At 35.4% G+C, this 18,163-nt stretch overlaps 1 protein-coding gene across 1 annotated transcript; it reads left to right on the top strand.

Annotated features, from left to right (window-relative positions):
• The first annotated feature begins 4,854 nt into the window (after window positions 1-4,854).
• trpa1a (transient receptor potential cation channel, subfamily A, member 1a) lies at window positions 4,855-18,083 on the top strand. The gene is made up of 27 exons (XM_051130211.1): window positions 4,855-4,987; window positions 6,499-6,649; window positions 6,749-6,924; window positions 7,024-7,131; window positions 7,209-7,317; window positions 7,419-7,564; window positions 7,639-7,775; window positions 7,869-7,917; window positions 8,010-8,109; window positions 9,979-10,079; window positions 10,235-10,404; window positions 10,531-10,695; window positions 10,819-10,933; window positions 12,700-12,866; window positions 12,945-13,035; window positions 13,119-13,178; window positions 13,248-13,346; window positions 13,425-13,495; window positions 13,575-13,728; window positions 13,822-13,911; window positions 14,767-14,936; window positions 15,040-15,169; window positions 15,943-16,125; window positions 16,219-16,287; window positions 16,368-16,472; window positions 16,754-16,863; window positions 17,867-18,083. Exons 1-27 carry the CDS (start codon window positions 4,865-4,867, stop codon window positions 18,081-18,083), a joined length of 3,366 nt encoding a protein of 1,121 aa, XP_050986168.1. The 5' UTR covers window positions 4,855-4,864.
• Window positions 18,084-18,163: the final 80 nt, after the last annotated feature.

Here is an 18,163-nt window from a genome sequence, read left to right as displayed (position 1 = left end):
CTCACAGCTAATGAAGGTCAAGTGCAAAGTTTTGAGAAAAAGTCTTTAAAGTCTTGTACTAACAAATAACGCTGTTGCGTTACGGGCGTCCTGAGTTCGAATCCCAGCTCCAGGAACATTCCAGATCACGCCCCCTCTTTCTCTCCCACTTTACTTCCTGTCTGCTCTTCACTGTCCCATCATAACAAAGGCAAAAACGCCAAAAATAAATCTTTAAAAAGTGTGAAATGCCTTTTAATTTTTTCATGTTAATGGTTAAAAATGCTAGTTTTTACATTTAACTTGTTAACTGGTTAACTATACACTCTTAAAAATAAAGGTGCTTCATGATGCCATAGAAGAACATTTTTGTCTAAATGGTTTCATAAAGAACCTTTAACATCTGAAGACATTTCTGTTTCACAAAAGGTTCTTTGTGGCGAAAGAAGGTTCTTAAGTTTATAAAAAGGTAAGAAAGAGATGATTCTTTAAAAAACCTTTGACTGAATGGTTCTTTGTGAAACCAAAAATGGTTCTTCTATGGCATCGCTGTGAAGAACCTTTTAAAGCACCTTTATTTTTAAGAGTGTATTTACCTTAGCATGACGAAAAAATTATATTATTATTATAAATAGTTGAACACAGTGATCTATAATGGAGATTTATAGAATTCAGTGTTTAACAACACATATTTTTTCCTGCAGAATGCAATAGCATAGCACATCATTAATGATTATATTTTATTTAAATGTTTTTCCTTATTATTTTTGTTATCATGTATGTTTTTTTTATTACATTTTATGCTTAGATTTAAAATACTATATTTTTATGTGTAATGCAATAAAATACAAGGTTTTTGGAAGTAAAAATTATGAATTATCACAACACATGCACTTTTACAGTAAATTGTTCAAATTTCACTCCTTATAAGTTAGAATAATGTAAGACCCACCTTATAATTACATTATTTATGATTATACTAAGAAAAGAAAGAAAAAAGGACATTTCCAGAAGTCCCTGTGTAGCATATGAGTATTAGTGCTGGGCAACAATTTATCACAATTAATCAGAGTTAAAACAAAAGTTTGTTTATATAACGTATCTGTGTGTACTGTGTATATTTATTATGTATATATAAAGACACACACACACACAGTATATATTTTGAAAATATTTACATGTATGTACATGTATATTATATTATGTATAAATACATTTAATACATAAACATGTGTATTTATATATACATAATAAATATTCAAAGTACACACACAAAAACTTTTATTTTGAATATGATTAATTGCGATTAATTGTTGCCCAGCACTAATGATTATATTTTATTTAAATGTTTTTTTTCCTTATCATTTTTTTTATCATGTATTTTGTGTGTGTGTGTGTGTGTTTTTTAAGATATTGGTTACATTTTATGATTAAAATAGCATATTTTTATAGTCTTTTGTCCCTTCTTCTATCTAAAAAGAAAAACAGGCCACTTCAAGTGCAATATTAAGGTTGTTTTTCAACTTGAGTTTATTTTTGAAGTTTAACTGGGTCACTTTTTAAAATAAAATATATTGAATAAAATGTATATTTAAAAAAAAAAAAAAAAAAAAAAAAAAAAAATACTATTCTTTTGCCTCAAACTACAAAGCAAAGAAACAGTTTAATGCTTTCTGCATTGTGCCACTAATGCCATTGGAACAAAACTTCAGGCAGATGGTCACCGTCTGTCTGGTCTGAGAGGTTGCAGTCCCTCCCTCTCTCAAACTGTACATCAGTGATTCACCAATGGAATAAAAAAGATGCAAGGTCCATAATGTCTTGGGTGTTAATTCTGACAAACTAAAGAGACAAACCTACTGTACTTGTAACAGTAGAACCTCATGAGGTGGTGAGGTTTCACCCAAAGCTTTCACATCGTTGAGACTCAGAAAATCAGAGATTATGGAGAGTAACTCAACACCACCCAGTCTCTGAAGAGAGAGGAAGAGCCTGTAAATAGTTTAAACAAGATGAGTCGGCATGAAAAACATGATGTAATTATAAGTATCTACTAAACATGTATTATATTACATTATGTATAGTGGTATGGTACTATATACATAAAAGTCCATTAAATTAATGTAATTAATTAAAAAATTAAATAATGGGTAATTATTTAAAATTAAATTATTGTGATTTGGATTTCTGATGCTTCCATGTAAAATCCTGGTGTGCCAGAAGTACAAACAGTTCCTGTCTGTATCATGCATCCTGCTATTAGGTGCTGGATTGTCTCAGGAGGACCATCCCTATTGATTTAGAGCTGAGTGCTTGTTCTTGTCCTGCCATGATTAGAGCCTCATGCTTTCCACTGGTCCTGCTATTTTAAACCAATTTCCCAAAGTCAGCCGTACCAGCTATAGTATCTGGCAGTGGTTCATCCCATTGAGAGGTCTGTCTTCCGATGGCACTTCCTCAGTCATTCTCAAAATCTGCTGGTTTGTGAAATAGTCCCTTGAATTTCAACACCGGAGGCCATGTGGCACGGATGGTGGTCTACTTATTACTTTCCACAGACTTGGATCTTGTAAAAACAACACAAATATGCTTTTGATTCTTTTATTTTTGAATTAAAATATTTTTTTGAGGTACGTTTCAAAATGTTCTTAAACTAGAACATAAAGAACAAAATATAGCTAATGGTAGTGAATCAAAAGCCCCTTTATAGGCCTACAGTTGTATGCGATATATAAGCTACATTCACACTGTCAGTTCTTCGGATCGACAACTGCATTTACTTATTACAGGTGTGAGTCTCAAAACGTCCTGTTTACACGTCGAAAACTGTCTGTATAAACTTGCAACGGGAGTCAAGCCTCTGTATTCTTTAACAGTAACCATAGCTACAGCGGCCAAAGTAATACCAAAGATGGCAACGTCCATAAAGTTCATCCATCAAAATTGGTCGTGAGATTCCGAGAATAAGGTTGTGAGTCCTGAAAATTTAGGGGTGTGAGTTCGGTTATAGAATGAGTTTGTCACGAATGTAAGCCTAACCGTACTGTGTGTGAACGTAACTGTATTAAACAAAAGACTGACAACCGTATTCTACTGCTGTGTGAACGTGGATATATATTTTTACACAATAAATAGTTACATGTGCTAAATAATGTGTTTAATCCTGTTAATTGTTGATGTTGACAGACAAACAGCACACGTAAGATCACTTGATCTGGAAAGCATCTGCTGTGTACAAACATCTGACAGATGTCTGTAAGATGTAAGTTTTATATACTTGTACATTCTAAATCATAAACATCTTAAAGACATCTAATAGACATATATTTGACATCTAATAGGAAATGTCCTACGCAAATACGTCTTACAGATGTAAACGAAGACGTCAAATAGACGTCTCTGTGATGTATGTGTGCTACCAGGGGAATGTAGACTCTATACATGTTCACTCTTCTTAGTTTTTATATACTGAAAACACATTTTCACTCAGAAATTGCTATACATTTCACAAATAATTACAAATAAACATTAGATTAAATGTGCAAATTATAAGCAAGAAAAAAGTAAATAATCTAGGTTTTATTTACAAAAATACTTTTACAGTCTTTCACCATTAGATTTTTAGATCATTAAAAACAAGAAAACTTGCCTATTCTCTTTCTTATCCCTCATCTGCAAATGTTTACAATTAAGACAAGATAAAATCATAAGCCTGAGAATTGTGGTAAGTAATTAGCTTTTGAAATATTTCACACTGCCTTTTAATCTCAAGCACAGTAAAGGAACTCAACTGTATGCGGTCAAGAGATCTTGGCTGTTGCTTAGGTAACTCTAGGCAATGTTTATAATGTTTAAAACCAGAAACCTCCAATTTGCGCTTTAAAATTGAAGAAAAAAAATGTCTTAGTGTCTCTAAGTAAAGCAAACATCTACATGTTGCTAAACATAACATGCTCGTAATTAGATTAGACATGAGCTGTTTGCTTAATCAACAAGAATAATCCTCATATGATTTGTTGGTTCTGCTCTAAACTACATGATTGTAATGAGTGATCATAAAGTCTGTTATGGATTTAACCATATGCTACTTAGTTTAACTTAGACTTACAAAATGTTTGTATAAAACATGTTTTTGTCATATTTTGTGTGGAAACACTACAATATTGTATTGTACTCTCAAATAATGCTCTTCATGAGCTCATGAGCAGTAATGGCCTGAACATGACCAGGGGTTTATGCCTCTGTTGTACTCACAGGAAATGATCTTAGACCTGGAATGGAGCACTCTGATGCTAATACGTAATCTTTTAACTACTAAATCCTTGATTGATATTTACAAATCTCACAAGTAATGCTTTATTTATTGAATTACCTGAAAAATAGATGGATGATGTAAATAAAATATAATTATAACATGAATTATACAGAATCACAATTATATCATTTCATACATAAAACTACATAATGTAATATAGCTAGTGGAACTTGATTCTCAGCATCCATGAACTTATGTTTTTGCCCTTTTCTAAGTGCACCCGTAAGTCTCATTAGGAACCAGCTGGCTGCATCAGAAAAATAGTAAAGGCTCTATGGCTTTCTCTCTTAGTGAAACAGTGTAATCCGATAACCAGCACACATCTAACCACACTATAAAAACCCACTCACTGATAGCAAAAAAGCCACACACCAATACAGAGGAGATTCCAAATGGGTAAGAATGGGCCTCATCAACAGCCTCTTCAATGACTTCTTCTGTTTTTTATATTTGATGTTCTGATCTGTTTCATACAGTTTGAAGCTTGTGTGTTTGAAAGGCAACTGCACTCTCTACTCGTTGTTTTATAAATGGCACTTTTCCTCTTGTTTTTCATAGTTTACTTGCAGGATGACTAAAAAAAGCACAGAAATGACACACATCTCCAAAACTGAGCCAAAATCTAGACAACAGTCATACGACAGTGTGATGGATGGGGACGAGAGCAATCAGATATCTGCAAATGTATTTGAGGTACTCTGCTTATCTAAATTCACTCGTTTATTCATAAATTATACACATACATATACCGCTCAAAGGTTTGGGGTCAGCAAGATTTTGTAATGTTTTTGAAAATAGTCTTATCTCACCAAGGCTGCATTTATTTGATCAAAAAATACAGTAAAAACTGTAAAATTGTTTGAAATGTACATTGTTATTTAAAGGAAATTGATATTTAATTGCGATTTAAAGTAACTCATCAGTTTTAATATATTTTAAATGTAATTTATTCCTTTGATGGCAAAAAGGCTGCATTTATTTGATCAAAAATACAGTAAAAACAGTAAAATTGTTTGACATTTATATAGTTACTTAAAGGAAATTGAAACTTAATTGCAATTTAAAATAACTTCGATCAGTTTTAATATAATTTAAATGTAATTTATTCCTTTGATGGCAAAAAAGCTGCATTTATTTGATCAAAAATACAGTAAAAACTGTAAAATTGTTTGAAATTTATATTGTTACCTAATGGAAATTGAAATTGAATTACAATTTAAAATAACTTTGATCAGTTTTAATATAATTTAAATGTAATTTATTCCTTTGATGGCAAAAAGGCTGCATTTATTTGATCAAAAATACAGTAAAAACAGTAAAATTGTTTGAAATTTATATTGTTACTTAAAGAAAATTGAAACTTAATTGCAACTGAAAATAACTTCGATCATTTTTAATATATTTGAAATGTAATTTATTCCTTTGATGGCAAAAGGCTGCATTTATTTGATCAAAAATACAGTAAAAACTGTAAAATTGTTTCAAATTTATATAGTTACTTAAAGAAAATTCAAACTTAATTGCAATTTAAAATAACTTTGATCATTTTTAATATATTTTAAATGTAATTTATTCCTTTGATGGCAAAAAGACTGCATTTATTTGATCAAAAATACAGTAAAAACTGTAAAATTGTTTCAAATTTATATAGTTACTTAAAGAAAATTCAAACTTAATTGCAATTTAAAATAACTTTGATCATTTTTAATATATTTTAAATGTAATTTATTCCTTTGATGGCAAAAAGACTGCATTTATTTGATCAAAAATACAGTACAAACTGTAAAATTGTTTTAAATGTATATTGTTACCTTGAGGAATTTAAGTTTAATTACAATTTAAAATAAAATGTATCAGTTTTAATACATTTTAAATGTAATTTATTCCTTTGATGGCAAAGCTGAATTACTCTGAATTACATCATGTTGCCCCATAAACATTTCTTATTATTATCAATGTTGAAAACAGGTGTGTTGCTTAATATTTTTGTAGAAGCAGCCATATGTTTTCAGGATTTGTGTTCAATTTAATGTGTAACTTACTAACCCCAAACTTTTGAATGGTATAGTGCATAAAATGCAGCACAAAATATTTTATAACTTTTTCTGTGCCTGGTGGTGTCTAGTTTCCCTATCTGATAGTATTGTGAGATAACAGCTTGTACAGGTGGTTTAACATTCCTCATGACTGAATTTTAAACTCAGTGGACTAAGCAAGGAAACGTAGCCGCTCTGGAGAAGCACACCAGGTACCTGGACCTACGCGATAACAACGGTGCCAGCCCAATGCACTACGCCGCATCCATGGGACACTTTCGCATCATCAGACTAATAGTGCAGATCACTGGACAGCAAGGTAATAGAACCACACCTTTAGACCTATATTTGAGCTCGAATTAATGACAAAATATGTCGCTATAAAGCTAAAGTAAAAATCTAATTTTTGACACTGCAGAGCTCAATGCCAGGGATGAGGAAGGAAATACGCCTCTTCACTGGGCTGTGCAGAAGGACCAGCCAGGAAGCTGCTCTGTGCTTCTGACTCTGGGAGCAGATCCTAACATCTTAAATAACAGCCAACAGTCACCACTACATATGGCAGTCAGCCTGGGTAAAAATTTTGTGTTAGAGGTGGGTCAGCCTATATTACTGTTCATAGTTGTGTTTTACATTGGAAGGAATATAGTCTCTCAAAATAGGTAACATTATTACACTTTTGGGTTTAAATAGCAACTTGTCTCACATAAACAAACCGATGTGAACCTGGAAGGGGACTTGGGAAACACCCCTGTCATTTTAGCTGCTTCTTTGGACAACCATGAGGCTTTGGTCATACTGGTAAGTTAGTTTGGATGGTTTGAAATATTGTCTGTTTTTTGACGATTCTAACCATATAATCATTATCTCTCCTTCAGTACAAACATGGTGCGAAGTTCTGTCGCCAGAACAAGCTTGGTCATTTTCCCATTCATGCTGCTGCTTTTGCTGGAGCTACGAAATCCCTGGAGGTCATTCTTCTGAAAGGTGAGATACTGTATCACCGAACCAACTGTGTATTTTGAGCCTGAAACATTATATTACTTTGAGCCTATAAACCAAGTGTCTTTGTTTCTCATTTTTTACAGGAGAAGAAGTTGGTCTGTCTATTGACACTCATATAAACTATGTGGATAAATCTTGCAGTAGTCCACTCCACCTGGCCGTACGTGGAGGAAATCTTGACGTCATTAAACTCTGCATTGCATATGGAGCAAAAATTGAACAGCAGCAGGTAACGAAGGATTTTGTCATACCAACAGACAATGTCTAATTAGGTACTTTCATAACATATTTTTCCTTTCACAGTGTGATAAATCCACTGCTCTCCACTTTGCGTGTAGTCAAGGTGCAATAGAGGTTGTTAAAGTCATGCTTTCGACTTATCATAAAGTGTGTGACCTTATCAACATCACTGATGGGGCCAACCAGACACCTCTACATAAGTACTTCAGCTTTACAAACTAAACATGACTAAATGAGACTAAACAAACCAACATATCTAAGATATCTCTTCTAACTGTTTTTTCCATTTACAGAGCAGCAATCTTCGATCATTATGAACTCTCCGAGTACCTTATATCCCAGGTATTACCACTACAGGTTGTTTGTAAGTGAATAATCTGTGTTTGTAAAATTAAACATGCTACTCTGACAATTACCGGATATTATTGTTCCAGGGTGCTGACATTGACTTTGTTGACTGCAAAGGCCATTCTCCACTTCTTCTGGCAACAAGTTGTGGAGCATGGAGAACTGTCAATCTGCTCCTCTCCCATGGTAACCTTAATAAATGAACATCAGCAATATTAGTTAATAATTAGGAGTTCAAGTGTGTAGCGCTGAAACCCTATTGTAATTGTTAGATTGGTCACGGATCTCCACGTAAAACTGATCGTGCAAACCAAACCGTAAGTGGTAGAGACTTGAAACTTGGAGGGATGGTAGTACTCACACCACCCACGACGTCACCGAAGCTTGCCCCAATCGTTCTGATGGGGGCACTACAGTGATCAAAAGTATGAAATCAGTCACAGGCTCAAGTGTCTTATGTCGTTGGAATCCTTGACTCACGGCGGACAAAGCCTCATGAGCTTAGTGAAATTATTGGGTATTTCGCATTTTTGGAAAAACCTACTTTTGCTAACTAGGCCTAGGTTTTTCGCCCGATCAGAACCAAACCAGTGCAGAAAGATTCTCTGGAGAGTGAATATTAATAATTATAAAAAAGTGAAGCTTTCGACTTACCATCGCAAAGGGGCGCCAAAACTTTTGAAAGAGCCAGGGCCACTTTTAGTAAAATAACTATAACGCCTGAATTGAATGAGGTATCTCCGCCAAACTCAGAGCACTTATGTAAGAGCACAAGCTGAGGTCACATGAAAAAAAAAATTGCAGAGCTTGGCTTCTTGGTGGTGCTATAAGATGGAAAAAACATAAAAATAGCTAGAATTGCACAACCATTTGTCCTATCAACATGAAAATCAGTACGCATGGTTTTGGTTCAAATGCCACAAGTGTCTACAAAGACATTTGTGTATCTCAAAAAATAGGCCGACAAATTTTGAGAGCCTGTTTGACAATGTTAACAGAGGCCGATCGGAACAAAACTTGGTTCGACTTATAGCCTCAAATGTCTGAGAGAAATTTGAAAGAATTCGGCCACTGATATCACAGTGATATCAAGTGCGTAAACGATTGTACATCACACGGTTTTTCGCACTTACGCATGATATTCGTTTCATACGATAGAACTCCTTATTCCAGACAACTTTGCCTCTAGAAGCACTGCTGTCACTCAAATAGTTTGTTAAATGATTGAGAAGATAAAGTATAAAAACTACTTTTGCGAACTAGTCCTAGGTTTTTCGCTCAATCTGGAAAAAAACACTGCAGTATAATTCTCTGGACTCTCTAAGCCAATAATTATCAAAAAAAAAAGAAAAACTTTTACCATTTGGAAAGCTACAACAGGGTTGTTTAGAAAAGAGGTCTGTCCAAATTTACCCCAAATTTTATAAAGTGTAAAGGAAAACTCAAAACTTCACAAAACCTGCTGAGCACGTGCGACAGGTGATTCTAAACAAGCATGCTAATAATAGCAGTCATAAATGCTAAAAACATCATATTTCTATGGTAGGGTGACCAGACATGCCACTTTCAGTACAAGATTTTTATTTTTAGCGTTTTACATCTTATAACCGTGGTTCTCACCTTTCCCTTTGTGACTCCCAGATCGCCCAATGTAGACAGCAATATTCCAAGGCCTGTATAAACACCTACTTTTTTTGGGTGATTTTTTTCCCCACCTTGTTGCACTAGTCAAAAATGACCAGCCTTTTAAAATTTGCTTTTGGAATCAGTTTTTAAAAAGAAACACAAAATCTGAAAGAAAAAAGTTGACAAAAAGTTCCAAGATTTGGTGATAATATAACAATGAAAGATTTACACAAAAGGATGGTCATTTTTGAACAGGAACACCAAATTAGATAAAGAATTTTAGTACAGCATAAGTCATAAATCATTTTAGGTAATCTTGAGGCTTCCTTGGAAATCTGCTAACCACTGTCTTATAATTGTTGTCTTATGTATTATACTAATCTAAATAATGATATGAAATACCACTAACAAACTGATCAATTTATGTAGGAGCTGATCTGAAGAAAAAAGACAAATCTGGATGCAACTTTTTGCATCTGGCCATCTTGCAGCCCAGAGGTCTGAAAAACCTGCCCACAGAGGTACTGCAGGTAAAACATACCCATCTTTCACTGAATTGCTCATTGCCACAAAGTCCTTAGAGATCCTAAACGTAAGCCACTGCTGCCCTCTACTGGAAATTCCACTAAAAAGAGGTAGGAGACTATGATGTTGTAACCTAAAGTTTCTTTGGGTTTATCCACAGCACGAAAGTGTGAGAGAGCTTCTCAATGATGAGGATATCGAGGGCTGTACTCCCTTACATTACGCCTGTAGACTGGGAATACCAGAGTCTGTGAAGAACATGCTGGGATTAGAGGTCTCGCTGGACCAGAAGTCCAAACAGAAGAAATCTGCACTTCATTTTGCGGCCGAGTAAGTCTGCTACTGTGAAGATTCAGTAAAGAGTAAAGAATGTTTGCATTTGCCAGTCTTCTTAATGAACTAAAGGAAAGCAGTTGCTTATTATAGTTATGTGCATTATTTTTTGTTTCTGGTGAGATATGGGAGGATCAACACCTGCCATAGGCTTCTGGAGATGGTGACTGACACCAGACTGCTGAATGAAGGGGATGAGAAAGGACTGACCCCACTGCATTTGGCTTCTCGAGGAGGTCACGTTAAAGTAGTTGAGCTTCTCCTACGCAAGGGGGCGCTGTTTCACAGGTACAAATGCTTGCACAATTCACTACTTGTCCGAGGTGAAATCAAATTCAAGCAACAACCCTGCTTTACACACTTTTAACACGACCCTGTTGAGTAACGTAAAATTTTCATATTCTACTTTAGTGACTATAGAGGATGGTCATGCCTTCATCATGCTGCATCTGAAGGATACACACAAACCATGGACACGTTGCTGACGTCAAACATCAAACTTCTAAACAAAACCGATGGAGATGGGGTAGTTTGTCTATTTTGCCACTTCTGACACAGCTTGGTCACAGCTACTGATTTGTTTTACACAGTACACTGGGGTCCAAACGTCCAAGACCACTAGCTTTAATTTAACATTATTTTTTGTAATTTAAAATATTTTTATTTACAAATGATACTATTAGTAGTGAATTTAAATGTATGTCAGAATATCTTATAATATTTTAGTTTAGTCGTTTTTCTTGGACAATAGCACAACAAATGTGTTCTCCAGCATGATTTGAGATGGTCCAATGAAAATTTTGAGCTTCAGTGAAAGCAAAAACATTTGACCTTTTAACCTTGACCTATGCATTCACATGGGCAGGATCAATTACATTTTATTTATTTAGTAAGTTAGTGGTCTGGGACTTTTGGAATTCACTGTATGTGGCAGTTGTTTGTAAAGAGTAATTATGTATATAAAATTTAGGGTCAGTAAGATTTTTTTTTTTTTCACAGAAATGAATACTTTCAGCAAGGATGCATTAAACAGATCAAAAGTGGCAGAAAAGACTTATTTAAATATTTATATTTAAAATAAATGATGTTCTTAATGGAAGGCAGTTATTCATGATTTATAAACTCAAAATTGCGAGTTATAAAGTCAGAACTGTGAGATTTTTCTAGCAAATGCAAGCTTGTATCTCGAGATTGTGACAGTTTTCTTGCAATTGCAAGTTATAAACTCACAATGCTGACTTTTTTAGAATTGCAAGATATAAACTCGATATTGCTAGATTTTTCTAGCAAATGCGAGTGTATCTCATGATTCTGACATTTTTCTCGCGAGTTAAAAAGTCAGAATTACGAGATATAAACTCACAATGCTGACTTTTTTCTCAGAATTGCAAGATATAAACTAGAAATTGCAAGTTATAAAGTCAGAATTGCAAGATTTTTCTAGCAAATGCGAGTTTGTATCTCACAATTCTGACATTTTAGTTATAAAAGTCAGAATGGCAAAATATAAACTCACAATACTGACTTCTCAGAATTGCGAGATATAAACTCGAAATTGCAGTTATAAAGTCAGAATTGCGAGATTTTTCTAGCAAATGTGAATTTATTTAGTGTTTCTGACATTGTTCTCGTAATTGCAAGTTATAAAGTCAGAATTGCGAAATATAAACTCACAATGCTGACTTTTTTTTCCTCAGAATTGTGAGATATAAACGCAAAATTGTGAGTTATAAAGTCAGAATTGCGTGATATAAACTCAAAATTGCGAGTTATAAAGTCAGAATTGCAAGATTTTGTATTGCGCAATTCTGACTTTTTTAACACAATTGTGAGTTTGTATCTCTCAATTCTTACTTTATAACTCACAATTTTGCATTTATATCTCACAGTTCTGAGGAAAAAAAAGTCAGCATTGTGAGTTTATATTTCGCAATTCTGACTTTATAACTTGCATCCCATAATAATTTTATAATTTTTTTTTTTTTTTTTTTTTTTGGGGGGGGGGGGATATGTTCTCAGAATTGCCAATTTATAAATAAAAAATAAAGGTAATTACAACTTTTTAGCTCACAATTCTAATTTTTTTTTTCTCCCTCAGAATTGTGAGATAAAAAGTCACAATTACCTTTTCTTTATTTTTTATTTAGTGGCGGAAACAGGCTTCCATAGTTGTAATTATGAGAATGTAAAAGATTCACATTTTAAAATATATAAAAATGTAAAAGTTATTTTAAATTGTACACTTACATATTATCGATCGATTGTGTTGCTCTGAATATTAATCTCTTTTAGAACACAGCTTTGCATCTGGCTGCTAGGGCAGGTCATGTGGCCACAGTAAGACTGCTGTTATACAGAGGGGCCAAGATCATTCTCAACAAGAATGATGCCTCTTTCTTGCATGAGGCCGTACATAATGGGAGGAAGGAGGTCACCAACACTGTGATTGAGAGTGACAGGTCAGTTTAGCCAATTTCTAGAAATGTTTCAAATGTGTTTCCAAGTTTCTTCATTTGTCTCAACTTTGTTGATTACAGATGTGAAGAGGCGATGACAACGTACAAACCAAACTCATCAAAACGTTGCATTGTCATGGACATGATCGAGTTTCTTCCAGAGTCCTTTAAAGTGAGTTTTTACTGTTGTTTACGCCTGACACTTAAAGTAACGGTTTAAAGCTCTAACCAGCAGGGCGCTGCATATTTCCCCAGCATCTTCTAGACACTTGCATAAAGGAATCAGAGGAAGATGTGAACAGCACCAATTACTATGTAAGTTTGCTTTTGTACTAGATGCTTAAAGTAAAAGCCTCTTCACCTAACACTTTGTATGTTCTCCAGATTGAGTACAATTTCAGGTGGCTTCAGCATCCACTGCAAAACCTTAAAAAGACAGGCATGGAAAAAGACAACACCTACAAACCTCTCAGTGCACTAAATGTTGGTATTTTCCAAAATATATGTTATAATTGTGTTAATTGTGAAAGGCCACGTTCAGAAAATGTGTCTCCGCTACAGGCTATGGTGAATTTTAATCGCGTCACTTTGCTGACACATCCGGTCTGCAAGAAATATTTGGAGATGAAATGGTGAGTTATACAGCTGAAACTTAAAACGGCCATTTTTGATGTGTCAGCAACTCAGCATCCTGAACGTTTTGTTCTACAGGAATGCCTATGGGATCAAAGCACATCTGCTTAATATGACGGTGTATGCGCTGGGAGTGTTTCCTCTAACATATCTCATTGTTAACCTGAAGCCCACATTGGTTACTGCAAGAAATGTCACATCAGTCAACATGGTCTGCACGTCCCTGTACAAGGTACCACATACTAAAGCAATCAATTGAAAAATAGAGGTTTAGTATGTTGTGATGCTGTATACAACCTATGACGCAACTTTTCTTTCTATACAGCAATCCTATTTGATCACAACATGCATGCTCCTGGTTCTTGCAATGAATATGTATGCAGTTGGGAAGGAGATCCTGCAAATGTTTCAACAGGTTTGTATATGCTGCACTTTATATTTCCAAACTTACCTGTATAAGCAAGCAAGTGAATGAATAAATGAATGAATGGTCTTGAACAGTGGCGGTCTGTGAAGAAATCTGTCTGATATGTAGACTGATACTGATAAAACCAATAACTGCTTAGAACCTATTTCATTTTTATATATTTGCTGATAATTATGATCCCGTGCACATTCGTTTTTGATTAACAACGCGTTAGAACCTCAAAAATCACCAACCCAACATTTGTGAAAACTGTACAATAACATCCCTGGTGAAAAAAACAGCATATGCTGGTAGGTATGTTTTGATGCTGGGATGCTGGTTAGGTAGGTTTTGATGCTGGTTTAAGCTGGTCCTTTGCTGGTTTTTGCTGGTCATGTTGCTGGTCAAGGACCAGCATGAACCAGCAAAGGACCAGCTTAAACCAGCATCAAAACATACCTACCAGCATATGCTGTTTTTTTCACCAGGGATAACAAATCTCGCAGCGTCATATTGTAGAGGCAGATGATTATAAACATTTAAACATGAATTTATCTAACATTTACTCACCTGTGTGTATAAGAACTCCTTCATTATGGCAAAATTATAACTCAAGTTTAGTCGACGTGCGTTTTGTCAAGTTTATGGTTTTGAGATTCGCAATAATCTGGATTTCATCAATATTTTGGCAAGAGGTGAAACTTTCTTTTCAATTCCTGTCGCAATTAATTGATACGTAAAGCTTGAACGGTTACCTCAAGTAGGACTCCTCTGACAGACGGCTACTCTTAAATCTCACCTGAAAGATTTGCATCCTAAAAGTTAAAGTATGCCTAATCATTTAAACTGTTTTGCCTTTGGAAGCGGGTGAATTATTTGCGGGATATGTCTAACTACATGGACTGGGCCGCTGCGATCTGTTCTCTGGTGTTTGTGGTGCCGCTGCTGCTGAACGTGAAGAGTTCCTGGCACTGGCAGGCTGGAGCACTGGCAGCTCTGGCCTCCTGGATGAATCTCCTCCTCTATCTCCAGCGGTATTGGACTGCTAGAATGACAGTTGATGCATTCACAGAGCAGAATTTTTTAACAGAAGCATAACATTTTTAAGGACTTACCTGTAATCTCTCGTGTCTTTAGGTTTGAACGGATTGGTATATATGTGGTAATGTTTCGGGAGATCTCACGGACACTGCTGAGCATTATTGTGCTGTTCTTCTACTTGATATTGGGATTTGCTTTGGCATTCTATGCCTTGATGATCGAACAGGTGAGTATATGAATGTTACTAAAGGATTATTAAACTTAAAGCATTAGTTCACTTCCAGGATAAAAAATTCAGTCTTTCATCCAAGATGTCCATTTCTTTCTTTCTTCAGTTTTTTCTTTCAATGTTTTTGAGGAAAACATTCCAGGATTTTTCTCCATATAGTGGACTTCAATGGGGATCAGGGGCTTGAAGATCCAAATTACAGTTTCAGTGCAGCTTCAAAGGGCCCTACACGACCCCAGCTGAGAGATTAATGGACTTATCTAGCAAAACAATCAGTCATATTGTAAAAAAAAAAAAATTATATACCTTTTAACCACAAATGTTCATCTTGCACTAAGTCTGCGATGCGCATTATACGACTTCACGCATTGTGTAATCATGTTGGAAAGGTCACGTGTGGTTAGGTTGTCTTTTTAAGAAAATGACAGGTCGTTTCACTAGATAAGAAGCTTATTCCTTAATTGGGATTGTGTAGAGCCTTTTGAAGCTGCATTGAAACTGCAATTTGGACCTTCAACCCATTGATTCCCATTTAAGTCCACTGTATGGAGAAAAATCCTGGAATGTTTTACTCAAAAACCTTAATTTCTTTTCGACAGAAAAAAAGACAGACATGAACATCTTGGATGACATGGGGGTGAGGAAATTATCAGGAATTTTTTATTCTGGAAGTAAACTAATCCTTTAATAAAGTCCTATATTACGAACTGTGGACACTTTGGATGTTTTAGCTTTATAGGCCAAGTTTAAAGTGTAAATTTCTTTTACAGCAACATTTCGGAAGGATGTTCCTGTCACTGCTGCAGACATTTGTCATGATGGTAGGAGAGCTCAACTACCAGGACAATTTCTTGAAACCCTTCCTGCAAGGAGACCTTCCGTTCCCCCTTCTGACAATGGCAATCTTTATTTGGTTTGTCTTACTTGTGCCTATTCTTCTCATGAACCTTCTGGTAAGTCCTAATGAAAGCAGCATCTGAATTAAAGGTTAAAATAACAGTCTACTATGCCAGATTACATATCAAACTTCTCTATTTTGAGTTTAGATTGGTCTGGCTGTTGGTGACATTGCAGAGGTTCAAACAAATGCATGTTTAAAGAGGATTGCAATGCAGGTAATTCAACACTAACTGTCTAATACTATGTTCTATTAATAAGAATAAGCATTCCTAAGAAACAAATGGTTTGTTGTCAGATTGAACTTCACACTAATCTGGAGGAGCGGCTTCCGTATTGGTTTATGAAGCGGGTGGACCAGGTCACCGTCAAAGAATTCCCAAACAAATGCTTCAGAGGAAAGGTGTGACAGTTTAACATAATAATGATAAGATAGTGTTCAGATTTCAAAGGGCAAGCCAACTTTGATAGTTGTGCAGTAGATGGTAAAGCAATAAATGCTTTCAAATATCAGCAGCAAACTCAAACATATTTTACAAGTACTTTACAAACACAAAGCAACTCAGTTATTATGAACTCATATAGAGCTTTGTGAAGAACTCTAGAAAGCGTTTTCTGTTAAAACACCAGATATTTTTAATGTAAAAAAAAAAAAAAAAATCTTTTATGTGCTTGTGAGAACAGAAAAGATGGTTTTTCTATGGGAATGAGGTGAGGAAGTCCAGGACCCGTCTCAGTCCTACTATCCACCAGTTAACTCCACTGGAACGGGAGCTAACCAAACAGAAATACAGGTAACATCTAACCAAAAAAAAAAAAAAACCCTTTGTTTATTGCCAAATTTAAATTAATCAAGTCCTGAATTAAATCTAACAGACCAGAAGTTGGGAACCTTGATCCTAGAGGGCCAGTGTCCCTGCAGAGTTTAGCTCCAACCCTGAAAAAAAATACCAACCTGTATCCTGAAGACCCTGATTAGCTTGTTCAGGTGTGTTTGATTAGGGTTGGAGCTAAACTCTGCAGGTTATCGGCACACCAGGACAGAGGTTGCCTATTCCTGGTCTATTGCAAGGGTGGGGAACATTGATCCTCGAGGACCTGTGTCCCTGCAGAGTTTAGCTCCAACCCTAATCAAACACACCTGAACAAGCTAATCAAGGTCTTCAGAATTACTAGGGCTACAGGCAGGTGATTTTTCTTTCAGGGTTGTTAACAAAACTCTGCAGGACATTGATACTCCAGGACCGATGTTGCTAATCCCTGCAATAGACCTTAGGAAGGGTGGCACCGTATTTAATCTTTAGCAGTAATAAAATCAAGGTTGTTAGGGACCGAAGTACAGTACGTTTAATGGACTGTACTGTTGTTTAACAACATACCAACTGTTCCGTTGATAAAAATGTTTTTATGAAAAATGATTTTGGTAGACAAAAACTATATAAAACAGTACTGAAAGTTGTGAGTTGAGAAACTAACATGATCTAGGACTTTAAAGGGATAGTTCACCCAAATATGAAATTTCTGTCGTTAATTACTCACCCTCATGTCATTGCATTGGACCTTGAATGTGGTAGGACCCTTAGTGTCTATGGAGGGTCAAAAAGCTCTCGGATTTCATCAAAAATATTTTAATTTGTGTTTCAAAGACCAACGAAGGTCTTACGGGTTTGGAACGACATGAGGGTGAGTGATTATTGACAGAATTTTCATTTTTGTGTGAACTGTCCCTTTAATACAGTGTGCTATTGTAAGGTCTATAGTTTTTGATGTCTGATCATATGTGGTGAAATTTCTCAGGATTAAGGAAATGTCAGATACCATGGAAAAGCAACACAACCTGCTAAAGCTAATAGTGCAGAAGATGGAGATCAGCTCAGAGGCTGAAGAACATGACGGACCTCCAGTCTTTCAGGAGCTGAAAGAGAAACTCCTCACCAGGAGCAAATGGGGTCCACTGCTCAGGGCAGTGACTGCCAGAAAGAAGGGAGTCTGCAAATTCATGAAAGTGTCATAAACAAGCCATTGTTTTAAAGGGAACCTGGGGTATTAAGACTTGTATATAGCGTAAATGATGTCTTTTAAGGCCAGGACACA

The sequence above is a fragment of the Labeo rohita genome, chromosome 2 (assembly GCF_022985175.1).
Source record: "Labeo rohita strain BAU-BD-2019 chromosome 2, IGBB_LRoh.1.0, whole genome shotgun sequence".
Lineage (NCBI taxonomy): Eukaryota > Metazoa > Chordata > Actinopteri > Cypriniformes > Cyprinidae > Labeo > Labeo rohita.
Note: the sequence above shows the minus strand (reverse complement) of the source record. Positions and strands in the feature narration are given on the sequence as shown.